Genomic DNA, 13,496 nt, shown 5'->3' on the forward strand with positions numbered 1-13,496 from the left:
GGCGGTGGAGGCCGGGACGTTGAGTGTCTTTAAGACAGAAGTTGATAAATTCTTGATTTCTCGAGGAATTAAGGGCTATGGAGAGAGAGCGGGTAAATGGAGTTGAAATCAGCCATGATTGAATGGTGGAGTGGACTCGATGGGCCGAATGGCCTTACTTCTGCTCCTATGTCTTATGGTCTTATTGGAATGAGCATGGACATGGGCTAATTGGATAGCTCCTAAAAGAGCTGGCTCAGGCAGAATTGGCCAAATATCATTCAAGAAATGTGTGTCATGGGTAGCAGTTGAGACCCAGCAATTCCAATTATCAAGAAAGACATCTATTACAAGATTATCTGCCGCCTTCAGTTTCTATTCTTCTCATCCTTTCCTCTGGAGACAACTTTCCCATTAACTTGATTGTGCAATTCCAAACAGCACAGGCCGAGGCCAGGACATGTCTGTACTGGTGACCAGAAAATGGAATGCCGCTTTGCATTACCAAGAAACTCAGTTTTTAAAAAAAGATTTGCATCACTTTAGCGATAAAACAAGTTAATTATTCAGAGAACATTTCAGTAAACTTTAAAGTCAACGGTCTTGGCTGTCATTCAAATGAGCAGGGATTAGATCATTTCATCACTCTGGTGCCTCATCCAAAATGCTGGCAGGAATCAAAGGATACTGTACCCCAGCTAAGAAATTGTTCTGAAAGAACATCAAAACTTCCTCTTTGTTGTTTCAATCTCCTTCGAAGGATAAGCAATATCATATGGGTCCAAATTTAAAGCAATTGTTTTGGGGAAGGCTTCTGCACAACGTATGATCATATGAAATAGGAGCAGAACAGCTGGCCCTTCGAGCCTGCTCCACCATTCAATAATGTCATGGCTGATCTGTTTATGTTGCAAATTCTACATTCCCATCTACTCCGGTAACCTTTGATTCTCTCGTCTAATAAGAATCTCTCTGCCACCTTGGAAGGAGAGTTCCAAAGTCTCACAACCATCAAAAAATATCCACCTCCTTTCTGTCTTAAAAGGCTGACACCTAATTTTTTTAAAAACTAAGTGCCCCTTAGTTCTGGACTCACCCACAAGAGGAAACATCCTTTTCCGTGTCCACCTTGTCAATACTGTTCAGGGTCTTATATGTTTCAATTGAGTCACCCCCTCACTCTTCTAAACTCCAATGGAAACAAGCCTATCGTGTCTAACCTATCCTCATAAGACAACCTGCTCAGTTATCAATCTAGTAAACCTCCTTTCAACTGTCTCCAACCAAGTATAATATCCCTCCTTTTATGTTCAATTCCTCTCATTGTAAAATATAGCATTCCATTAGCCTTCTTAATGACTTGCTATACCCGTAAACTAACGTTTTGTGATTGATGCACTAGAACACCTAGATCCCTCTGTATCTTGGAATTTTGTAGTCATTCTCTGTTTAAATAATACTCTGCTTTTTTATTCTTCATGCCAAAGTGAACAATTTCACACCATAGTTCATTCCATCTGCTAGAATTTTGCCCACTCACTCATCCTATCTATGTCCTCTTCACAACATAATTTCCTACCTACCCTGGTGTGATCTGCAAATTTAGCTACCAAGCCTTCACTTCCCTCGACTAAATCATTGATATAAATTATAGAAACTTGAGGACCCAGCACAGAGTCCCTTCCATCTCCTGATTTACAGCTATAACTGAATGCTTTTTCTGTTCTCTATAGTGAAGACAGAAGCAAAATATTTGTCCATTTCACCATTATCTATTAACCTCCCATTATCAGTCTCCATATAATAAATTAATAAAAGTGAAGGAGATCTTGTACTTCTTCCTGAGGGGGGTTGGGGCCTCAGTTTAACATCTCATTTGAAAAACAGTGCCTTCAACTGCACAGCTCCTCAGTACTGTGTCAGCAAAGAATACATGATCAACGTCTGCATTTTCGCTTCCGAGTCAGGTAGTTGAGAGTCGGGAAATTTTCACCTCAGGAGATACCTGAATGGCGGGATCTTCATTCCCAGGGATGGGTATGGGATGGAGTTGGTCCCACCGTCTCCCTGGACGCAGATGGGAGGTGGCCACAGCGGCTGCCGAGTGCTGAGGCAGGCTGTTGAAAAGGCCCACCTCAGTTCAATAGAACTTTATCCCAGTTGTTCTGCTAAATATTAGGCCATCGAGTCCTCAACATTATCACACACTTGATACATGCCAACCCATGCCCTCTACCTACACCCATGGGCCCTTATAATGCCCATGTCAACTTATTGCCAACTCATGCCAATGCTCATCACCACTTAGAACCCCCATGACAACTTAATGCCATCCCTTTTCCTTGCACATTCCAAGCCAACTCGCCCAGCATCCTCCAAGGGCAGACTTCAAGAGCCAGTTAAGATGAACCAAAATTAGGTCTAAATATTTATTACCATAAGGCATAGGAGCAGATTGGCTATTCAGCCATCGAGCATGGCTTATATCCTTATTAATCAAGAACCTATCTGTCTGAAATACACTCAGTGAATTGGCCTCCGCAGCCATCTACAGCAATGAGTTTCACAGATTCACCAGCCTCTGGCTGAAGAAATTCCTCCTCATCCCAGTTTTAAAGGATCGTCCCTTCAGTCTGAGGCTGTGCCTTTGGGTTTTAGTTTTTCCTACATCGAAGTGGAAACATCGTCTCCTCCACTCTATCTAGGCCTCTCAATATTCTGTAAGTTTCAATGTTTCATTACAGCCTTTATTGTGGTTTGAAAATGCTTTTATGCATTAAAGTCCATTCAAAACATCTAAATTCCCTCAAGTACTTAAATCCTTATATTGACTTGTATTCATAACTGCTCAAAGACAGCTAATCCATTAATAATTTCTGCCATCTGTCAAACTGTGAATTTAGGATCCCCCGAGATAACAATAGGTTGTGGAAATTAGCCATGTAAGCCCTTGAGGTAATGTCAACAAAATATTATTGAATCTGTGAAAACAGATTATTTTCAACTCTCACTGACACAGGAAACTTATTTTTTTTCAATCACGGTTGGGGATTTTAAACTGCTTGACAGTTCTACAGACATTTATGACTACTCTAAATACCAATACAAATTTCCACACTGTTGGTTAAGGTACTTGCAAAAACCCCCGGGTTTGGGTTTCTCTAATGTGAGTCACCTTTCTCCTACTGGTGATAAGGGGGTATGTCAGAAATGGGTGAGGGACTTCTGAATCCAGGTCCAGCCCACCACTTTTAAAGCCCGTGCAGTGAAAATCCGGGCACAAGTCTCGAGTTAGGTGTGGATTGAAGCTTTATTTTAACAATGCTCCCATTGAACCAAAGTAATTTGACTACAATTTTCAGGTCCATTTCAAGTGGCATGAATTAATAGTTTCTGAATTAATGAAGATACTGGAGAAAAGGAAGAGACAATTATGATGAGAAGGACATCAAACATAACATGCTTTCCACTCACGGTTAATTTGCTTCCAAGCGAGTTCCAGAGGGTCTTGGTCAGAGTAGCCACATCCAATGACTGTCGGATCCATTTGTCCAGATCTATAAAAGTCGCAAGTGCATCAGTAATGGGTTTTGTCTCCGGATTCTGGAAATGAAAAGAAAGAGGAAAAACACCTGAGGAGTTAAACTGAACTTTTAACTTACTAATCCATTCCACCCGAGATCACCATATGTAAAACACCCCCAGTCTCCTCTGTACCCCGGGAACCAATCCTGTCCTGGTCTTGCAGCAACAGGCTCTGCCGGAGAGGTTTTAAATTGAAAGTGGATAAATATTTGAAAAATAAGAGTTGAAATATAATGGCGAGAAGCCAGGAGATTAGAACTAAGTTGATAAGCTAACTCATGCAGCCTACATGGTGAGCAAATACTTTTTTATTCTAACTTTGGCTAAAAATGCCCATGTATGGTGTAGGCTTTCAAATAAGTGCTGGAGATTCAGAATTAGTGGCCATGGGGCACAAGATGGGGTTTCACCAGGAGACATTCAATGAAGGAAAGACTGAGATGTAAGGAGTTCTTTAAATAGTGATCCATAAAACATAGACCGCCTCAAAAATAATCTTTTAAAGTCACCTTTCTGAATAAATGTTCACCTTGATCTGTAACATTAACTCTGTTTCTCGAACCTCATATACTGCCAGATCTGCCCAGCATTTTCTGTTTATATTACTTTTAAGGTCTCTGTTCATTTTAAAGGAGCAGATGGTGAAATGTGGAAATTACAGTACAATATGTGTGCATGAGTAGCTGACGCATGTATTTGATTGTCATCTGTTTACTTTTAAATAAAGGATTAATTCATTTTAAACAAATAGGTTAATCTTGGTCAAAACTGAAGGTAGAGGAATGTAATAACAAGTTAAATGTTCATCCTTTAAGATCAAACAGTACTTTCCAGCTTACAAATATGCTGTCATAGACTTGAATCTCTTAATAAATTTACCAACAAAGGTGATTAATGCTTAGAACAAAGAATGTGTCTAGCTGTCACTTTAACATGCTAAGAAACCATAATGCAAAGTATTCTGAAATCGGCAATTTGTCTCATGTTCATTATCAGTCCAGGCAGGCCTCCTGATTATTAATACATTTTATTGTTGTACCATTTAACTCTTATACAGGGTATGAAGGACATCTATAAAGGTCGCAAGTGCATCAGTAATGGGTTTTGTCTGGGCCAACAATTTGTTCATATAACAAGATAACACATACCAGTGTTATAAGCCTACTCAAGGTGACTCAAATAATACTGCCAACACTAAGGATGGAATTTTCCAGCCCTGTGGTCACGGAAAATATGGCGAGCCAGCCAAAAGTCTACCGACATCGGTGGGACTGGAAGATCCCGTCGGCAGGCAGGGCTGGAAAATTCTGACCCTACTCACACTCTGGCCAGGAGCAACAGTTCTTCTCATATTTACCAACACACTTGCATTGCACAGTAAGTTCTGCAGGTGGTTTTTAATATTAAAATACAGATGGGCAAGTTCTCCATCTCTCTCAACATCATGGGTGGGGGGGGGGGGCAGTTCCTGTTGGTCTTCCCAAGAACTTTATATCTGCCTCACTGGTTATGGCTCTGTGGACAGTGCAATGCTGGAGTAGTCTGAGATTTCAGTCTCATCTGGATTTCACCATTTGTCTGAAGCTACTTGCAATCAAGTTCAGATTACTCAATTAGGCAGCATTTCATCTCCTGGTTATATTCAAAAGCTGAAATGGGATAAGCTTCCTTGGAAAAAGATAACTGTAAAATTTCTGCAATTGGTATGCAAACTTCTGGTACAAGACTATTTCCTTTCCCATTGGCTTTTTGCAACATCTACAAGAGAAGTGACTTAACACCTGGATAACATTCAATGCATCCATGTACTAAAGTCCATTAACAATGCCAAGACAAATAAACCTAAAGCTCACTTTTAATCATAAACTCATAACGTTTTACAGCACAGAGAAACGCCCTTCGGCCCATCATATCTGTGCCGGCCGTTAAGCACCTCTATTCTCATCCCATTTTCCAGCACTTGGTCCATATCCTTGTATGCTATGACATTTCAAGTGCTCATCCAAATGCTTCTTAAAAGTGTGAGAATTCCCGCCTCCAAAACCCTTTCAGACAGTGGGCTCCAGATTCCCACCACCCTCTGGTTTTTCCTCCAAATCTCCTGCTCCTCACCTTAAATCCACGTCCCCACGTTATTGACCCCTCGACTAATGGGAAATGTTTCTTCCAATCTACCCTATCTATATCCCTGATAATTTTGTGTATCTTGATGAGGTTCCGCCCTCACACTCTCTGCTCCAAGGAAATCAACCTATCGAGCCTTTCTTCATAGTTGAAATGCTCCAGTCCAGGCAACATTCTGGTAAAGCTCCTCTGCGCCCTTTCCAGCACAATTGCAACCTTCTCACCGAGGCGACCAAAACTGCACACAGTACTCTAGCCGAGGCCTAACGAGCATTTTATACAGCTCCATCATAACCTCCTGCTCTTATATTCTATGCCTCGGCAAGTATCCCATATGCCTTCATAAGCAGCTTGTCTATCTGTCCTGGTATCTTTGGACATGCACCCCAAGCTCCCTCTGGTGCTCTGTACTTCCTAGCATCCTACCATTCATTGTGTATTCCAATGCCTTGTTAGTCCTCTGAAAGTGCATCACCTCACACTTTTAAGGATTAAATTCCATTTGCCGCGGTTCTGCCCATCTGACCAGCCCGTCTATATCATCCTGTAATCTAAGCCTTGCTTCCTCGCTAATTACCACACCGTTAATTTTCATGTTGTCTGTGATCCTACTGATTATACCCTCCACATTCACATCTAGATCTACATTGTACACTAGAAACAAGGGACCCAGCACTGACCCCTGCATTACACCACTAAACACAGGCTTCCAGTCACAAAAACAACCTGTGATCATTACCCACTGCCTCCTGCCACAAAGCCAATTTTGGATCCAATTTGCAAAATTGCCCTGGAACCCATTGGTGGTGGTGGTGGTGGTGGTGGTGGTGGTGGTGGTGGTGGTGGTGGGGGGGGGGGGGGGGGGGGGGGGGGGGGAGGAGGGTACAGTTCTGGGTTGTTTGTTATTCTGCCATTGTTCTGTATAAAACTGAAAATGTTGAATAAAAATATTTGTTTTTAAAATATCCTTTATTGATCAAAGTCACACTGCAATGCAACAGACCTTTTTCAAACACCAGCTGAGTTTTCGGAGGACGTCAATGTATTTTTGGACCTGGAGGCGGATGGGCTCGTGAAAGACTCGGTACAGGCTCACAGAAAGCGAGGCATTTGAGGACAAATCAAGGCGAAATCCCTTCACAATTTTCTTGTTCTTTTTCCAATAGTCACTGCATATATTTCAATGATTGAAGGAAGGAGAAAATACATTAAGGATTGCAGACTTTCCAGTGCCTAATTAATCCACATTTACAATCCAAATCAAAATACTACTTGTTAATGAGGATTTTCCTACTTTCATCGACCCACACTAGATGATTTACCACAAGCCAAAGCCCTTTCATCCTACACTTATACTGGAGACCGAGCCAGAAACAAATACTAACATTATTTAAGTGGGCCCATTGTGGAGGATGGTGGAAGTGGTTGTGTTGACCTATTAAATCCCAAGAGAATAGGGGCACAATCTAATGGGAAGAAAACAGAGTCCCGTTCTGGGCTGCAGTGCCAGACTGGCACCCAGGTGGCACTGCCAAAGTGCCCAGATGCCACTGCCAGGGTGTCTGGGTGGCATCAGCAGTGCCAGGCACCCTGCCCAGAGGCCAACCAACCAGGAGTCTCCAATCACTTGGGAGAATCCCCCCCAAATGCCATTCTGCCTGGTCCCCGTTTGTGAGGACTAGTGCATGGCATCTGGCTGGGGTCTCGTTGGCAAAGTCAGTAGATCCCGGGGGCCGGTTGGATCCGGCTTAAACGTAGTTAAGTGAGGTATAGGATTATGAGCAGCAGATATCTAAATTGAGCATACTCTGACTGGAAAAAGAGAAGAAAATTGAGAAGAAGGAGTTACACGATTGGTGTTTTTAGAATTCTGAAGGGATTAAATAATGTCGACATAGCATCCTTCACCTTGTTCAGAACTGTAGAACCAGTGGACACCATTTGCACTGATAGGGGGTAAATTCAAAACTAATCTGTGAAAGTATTAATTCATTAGCAAGTGGCCAATCTTCATTACAGGCTGTCTAAGGAGATGGTGGAAACAGACAGTACTTATTCATTCAGAAAGGCATTTCAGTGATTGTAAAGCAGCTTAGCACATCCCGAGGACATGAGGAAGCACTATATTAATAGAAGGCCTTTCTTTTTCATAACCAACAGACTTACAATAATGCTTCTCATATCTCCCGTAGCTCTTCTGCTCTGGTCAGTTCTCACCTCCTGACTCAAAAGTGGGTGGGGTACGTTCTATTATTATTTTTGTGCCCCCAAGCGCTATACTAATTGTGCGGAGATCCTGTCTGTTCACCAGGGTTAGTTAAAGAACTGGTCCAACCAATTGTGTGCAGATTTTATTTTTAAGGCAATTTGAGAGACTTTCCTTTTGAATTTCTACACAACTCAATGTGAAGAAAAAAAATGCATAAACATTACAAATTAGAATGCTCTTGTGTGTTCTTAGGGGTTAACTGAAAGTTGTGTTTAATTTCCAGCTCCACTGACCTTGCTAAACGCTGAACACTTTTTTTTTTGTCTATGTTTGCACAGATTGTGTGGGTAAGAGAGGCAACTGAGGAGAGGAAGTGTTATTCTTGCGGAATCATAAATCAACCTTTGATTATGCAACCCTCTTCTCGATAATTTTTCTTTCCTTTCTATCGTGAAGCTGCTGGATCTCATTATGGTGCAGTTCTGTGCACATCTCTCCTGCAGGCCTGTTTGAATCTGGGACTAAAATGACGCTAACCATTCTCACAAAGAATATTTTCAGGTGCCTGGAACTATGGTGCATTATTCCTCCTCATCGTCCATTACCTCTCGATGGCCTTTTACCCAGCAGGTATTCTGTCCTCATCCAACACTACTCCTCCATTGTTTAGCCTGCTACAAGAACACAAGGAACAGGAGCAGACCATATGGCCCATTGAGCCTGCTCTGCCATTCAATAAGATCATGGCTGATGGTGGGTTTCAATTGCGCTTTCCTGCCCACTCCCGATATCCTTCAATTCCCAGGGAGACCAAAGATCTGTCTATTCCAGCCTTAAATGTATTCAACGTCGGAGCATCCAGAACCCTCTGGGGTGGACAATTCCAAAGATTCACAACTCTGAGTGAAGTGGTGAGGAAAGTAATGGAAGTGGTCGGACTACTTTTGCTCATTTCCATTCTGGCCTATCCACGTGCAACCAAAGCTGTTCCGGCAATGGCTCCTCTACCCATATTCTTGCCTTTGGTATAACTCAAAGATCCACCCTTCAGTGCTTTATCTTCCTCACTCGCATTCTTCCCTCTAGGATTATTGAACCAGTTTTAAGTATATTTTAAATATATTTTAAATATAAAACAAAGGAGAGAAAGGAGTTTTACTCTATAACTGACCATGCTGTACCTGAACCTGAATGTTGGTGGGACAGCGTAAAAGATATTTTGTTCCCGTCACATAAAGACTGTTAAGAGTGCTAGACTTTATAAGACAGCTATTTTTGAACTCTTTAAGTAGTGGTTAGCACTGTAGCTTCACAGCTCCAGGGACTTGGGTTCAATTCCCGGCTTGGGTGACTTGGCTGTGTGGAGTCTGCACGTTCTCCCTGTGTCTGTGTGGGTTTCCTCCAGATTCTTCAGTTTCTTCCCACAAAGCCTGAAAGATATGCTGTTAGGTAAATTGGACATTCTGAATTCTCGCTCAGTGTACCCGAACAGGCGCCGGAATGTGGCGGCGAGGGGATTTTCACAGTAACTTTATTGCAGTGTTAATGTAAGCCTACTTGTGACACTAATAAAGATTATTATAAAAATGTCCTATACTGTATAAATATGGGATTGGGTTTTCAGTTGCCTTAGCAAGTCAATAACACTTTCTCTGTTGATTATTCGTGTATAAGTTATTGAAGTAACGTAAATTAATGTTTTTTAAAATAAATTTAGAGTACCCAATTCATTTTTTCCAATTAAAGGGCAATTTAGCGTGGTCAATCCACCTACCCTGCACATCTTTGGGTTGTGGGGGTGAACCCCCCCAAACACAGGGAGAATATGCAAACTCCACACGGACAGTGACCCAGAGCCAGGATCGAACCTGGGACCTCGGCGCCGTGAGGCAGCAGTGCTACTCACTGCGCCACCATGCTGCTCGTGTAAATTAATGTTAATCTTAGTTTACTACAATTAGTCACTGGGAAATGTATCTCTCTGATTAAAAGTGGTTTCTCGATGGGATTGTAGGACTGGTAATTAAAAATTTGCTCAACTAGGTATGGATTAAGGAGTATAGTAAAAAGCGGAAAGAAGGATACTTTGCGTCTAACCTGAACTGTAGTTAATTGTTACCGAGAAGTTTCCCATTCCCCACTCATTCCTGAACTTCAAAACACAAATTCATGCACAGAAGTAAAGCAAAACACAAAGGAATGAATTAACATTCTATGTCTCCAACTGTAAAGTCACCTTAACTCTATCAATGACACGTACTGTTTTCCCTTGAACTCATACCTTGTTTGTTTTGCAATGTGTTCAAAGCCACAGAGAACAACATAGTTTGTGAAGGCTGTGAAGTACCTGAAAATAGAAAAGCAATTACTCAAGGGAGAGAAAACACACAGGCACGGTTCTGGTAGATCATCGAGTAACCAAGAGAGTAGTGGTAAAGTGCAAGAGTAGGAAGAGAAGTGGTGAAAGATGAATGATGAGGACCAATTACTCAATTATGCTGGTTTCAAAACATCTCATAGGTTCAAGAATTGATCGAGTTTGAATCGGTTTGTTTATGTAGATCAACATTACAGTTTGGAATATTTCCAATCAAACCAGATAAGATTGTGCCTTTGACAGTTCAGAGATATAGCTGAGAGGCTCCCTTGCACACCCCTAAGTTCATTTCCATCCTAGGTGACTGCCTAGAATTAGCATTCTAAGTCTTACATCACCAGATTAAAGTCCAACAGGTTTGTTTGGAGTTACTAGCTTTCTGAGCGCAGTTCCTTCATCAGGTGAGTTAAAATTAGCATTGACCTGGTTGCCCATTAATTAAGAGCCGAAGGCCTGTTGAAGGACCCCTCTGGAAAATTTGTCCCTGATGAGCAAAGCCAATGTTCGGCCTCAAATTCTTAAGTCACTGCCTGTGAAAGCAGAGTCTTTTCCCCAAGTACGAAGTCTTACAACACCAGGTTAAAGTCCAACAGGTTTGTTTCGATGTCACTAGCTTTCGGAGCGCTGCTCCTTCCTCAGGTGAATGAAGAGGTCTGTTCCAGAAACATATATATAGGCAGATTCAAAGATGCCGGACAATGCTTGGAATGTGAGCATTAGCAGGTGATTAAATCTTTACAGTTCCAGAGATGGGGTAACCCCAGGTTAAAGAGGTGTGAATTGTGTCAAGCCAGGACAGTTGGTAGGATTTTGCAGGCCAGATGGTGGGGATGAATGTAATGCGACATGAATCCCAGGTCCCGGTTGAGGCCGCACTCATGTGTGCGGAACTTGGCTATAAGCTTCTGCTCGGCGATTCTGCGTTGTCGCGCGGTCCTGAAGGCTGCCTTGGAGAACGCTTACCCGGAGATCAGAGGCTGGATGCCCTTGACTGCTGAAGTGTTCCCCGACTGGAAGGTTAACTTTAAAATAAAAATTCCCATGGCATCCGTGCTACTATTGTGGTGTTGTGGCTACAGCTGAAGTCAGGCAGGCGAGGAGGGCCTCAAAGCCTGCCTGAAATATTGGCCTCCTGGTGCTGCCATGTGGCCACCTCCAGGCAGCTAAATTTCAGACAACTGGCCTGGGATTGGGTTGAGCCAGAGAACCGGCACACTGGCCTACAAAGTGAATTTACATATTTTCCCCACATGCCACCCCCACTAGGGTCTAAAAATCCATTCTTTAATATGGGACCAAAGACATATGTAGTTGAGACCAGATGGAGATTACTGAATCATAAAATCCCTACAGTGCAGAAGTAGGCGGTTCGGGCCAACAAGTCTGCACTGCCCCTCTGAAAGAGCACCCTATCTAGGCCCCCACCTCATCCCCGGAACCACACCTAACCTGCCCATCTTTGGACTGTGGATGGAAACTGGAGCACCCAGAAGAAACCCATGCAGACACGAGGAGAACATGCTAATTCTACACAGTCACTCAAGGCTGGAAATGAACCCAGGTCCTTGGTGCTGTGAGGCAGCAGTGCTAACCACTGTGCTGCAAGGCAAGTTTCCTTCCCTAACATGCAATTCATCTGGTGCCAAACCACCAATTAGCAGATTTGCTGAATGCAATCCTGCCATGCTGAAAGTTGAACTCTCAACCTGCAGGTTGAAAGTCGAATGCGATAGCCACCAGGCTACCCTACCCAGTTAAGTTCAGTTTTGATCATCGCAAACTTTGGCACTAAATATTTAATCATTTTGATTTGCTGGGCACTTGAAACCATTAGCTAGCTCGCTTACCAAATGTAAACTCTCTTGAGCTGTTGTGTGTTTTTGAGTAGGTAGAGCTCCTTTTGGGTCAAAGAATCCAAGGTATCCGCAAGATGCAGGCAGTGTTCTTCTGATTCATTGCAGAGAGCCTCTAAACTCTCCTCCAAGACAAGGAGAGCCTCTTTCAGCTGTGGCCGATTCTTTTGATCGGAACTTTCTGAAGAAAAGTGGACACTGTTACTGGTGTGTACATAAAGAACAGTTAGGGAGGGAAACCAAAAGCTTGGCAGCAGCACAAAGCAAGTGTTATACAGGACAGCCAATATTCGGCCCAAACAAAGTCAATGGAATGAAGGGTGTATAATTGAGCAGACAATTCAGTACCATTCATTTTGTGCATATGCCCAAGACAAATTTCTACACGAGCCAGTTCCAGATTAAATGCACAACTGATACCAATGTGTGGAATTCCAATTAACCAAAAAACTATTATCTTCCCTTGTATAACATTGCAATGGACCTGTCACCTGTCCATTTTAGTTATAGAAAATCAATATAGGTCCTGCTGTATTTAATTTTCAATCCATTAATATAAATGGACAGGCATGGCAGTCGCTCCTTATTAGCACTATTCAATCCCATCAGTGCGAAACTGGGAGTCAACTTGCTGAGGAAGTGAAATGGCTAGTCGAAGGACATTTAGTTATTGGTCTTGCACTATTGAACTCCATCTCTCAGAGTTTTGCCCACTCAGTTAATCCATCCATGGAACTTTCTGCTCTCATCTACACATTTACCATGCCATCTCACTTGGATAGATGGTTCTCTAATTCCTTCATGGAGCCATTGCCAAATATGAAGAAAACCAGAGGTTCTCGAGCAAGTCACTGGGGGACACCACAAGTCACATCCAATTTGAGTATGTAACCATTATACCGACTCTGTCTCCTGCCTCCAAAGCAATTCTCACCCAAGTTTATGGGCTGCCTGAAACTCCATGTACTTTTACTTTTGTTAACTGCATGAAACCTTGTTGAATGCCTTGTCAAATGCCTTCTGGAATCCATATCAATAACATCCATAGACACTTTACCTCCTCAAAAAATTAACTTGGCTTGTTAATGTTCTGTATTTTCCAATGCCCTTCTGCTTAGTATATCACATGATCACCTGACTTCATCAGAGGCACATGGGAGATTTCCCTCTCTCTTGCATCTTAGACTGTGGGCCCGATCCAATGGCCATGCTGGGCCCAAATAGCAGCTCGTCGCAGCGCAGCGTGGCCAATAAAAGTCGGGAGACCCTGCTCTCAACACCTCCCGATTTGGCAAGACGTTGCGATGTAAATCCCGCCCATTTTAGCAAATCTGTATATTAGAGCGAGACTGCTAGGTCAGGGGCTTCA

At 42.7% G+C, this 13,496-nt stretch overlaps 1 protein-coding gene across 4 annotated transcripts in view; it reads right to left on the minus strand.

Moving 5' to 3' along the window:
• The window catches only part of LOC140385732 (ALS2 C-terminal-like protein), a 188,634-nt gene that overhangs the window by 113,305 nt on the left and 61,833 nt on the right, over window positions 1-13,496 (minus strand). For all 4 annotated transcript variants that reach the window (XR_011933430.1, XR_011933431.1, XM_072468188.1 and 1 more), the window contains exons 4-7: window positions 12,122-12,308; window positions 10,179-10,244; window positions 6,692-6,857; window positions 3,454-3,582 (exon numbers count right to left, since the gene is read on the minus strand). Coding sequence is in view for 2 of the 4 variants with exons in the window: in XM_072468188.1 (XP_072324289.1) it covers window positions 3,454-3,582; window positions 6,692-6,857; window positions 10,179-10,244; window positions 12,122-12,308 (548 nt within the window). In the remaining 2 variants the exon portion in view is untranslated. The remainder of the gene's footprint in view (window positions 1-3,453; window positions 3,583-6,691; window positions 6,858-10,178; window positions 10,245-12,121; window positions 12,309-13,496) is intronic.

Source organism: Scyliorhinus torazame, chromosome 11, assembly GCF_047496885.1.
Source record: "Scyliorhinus torazame isolate Kashiwa2021f chromosome 11, sScyTor2.1, whole genome shotgun sequence".
In the NCBI taxonomy this organism is placed as follows: domain Eukaryota; kingdom Metazoa; phylum Chordata; class Chondrichthyes; order Carcharhiniformes; family Scyliorhinidae; genus Scyliorhinus; species Scyliorhinus torazame.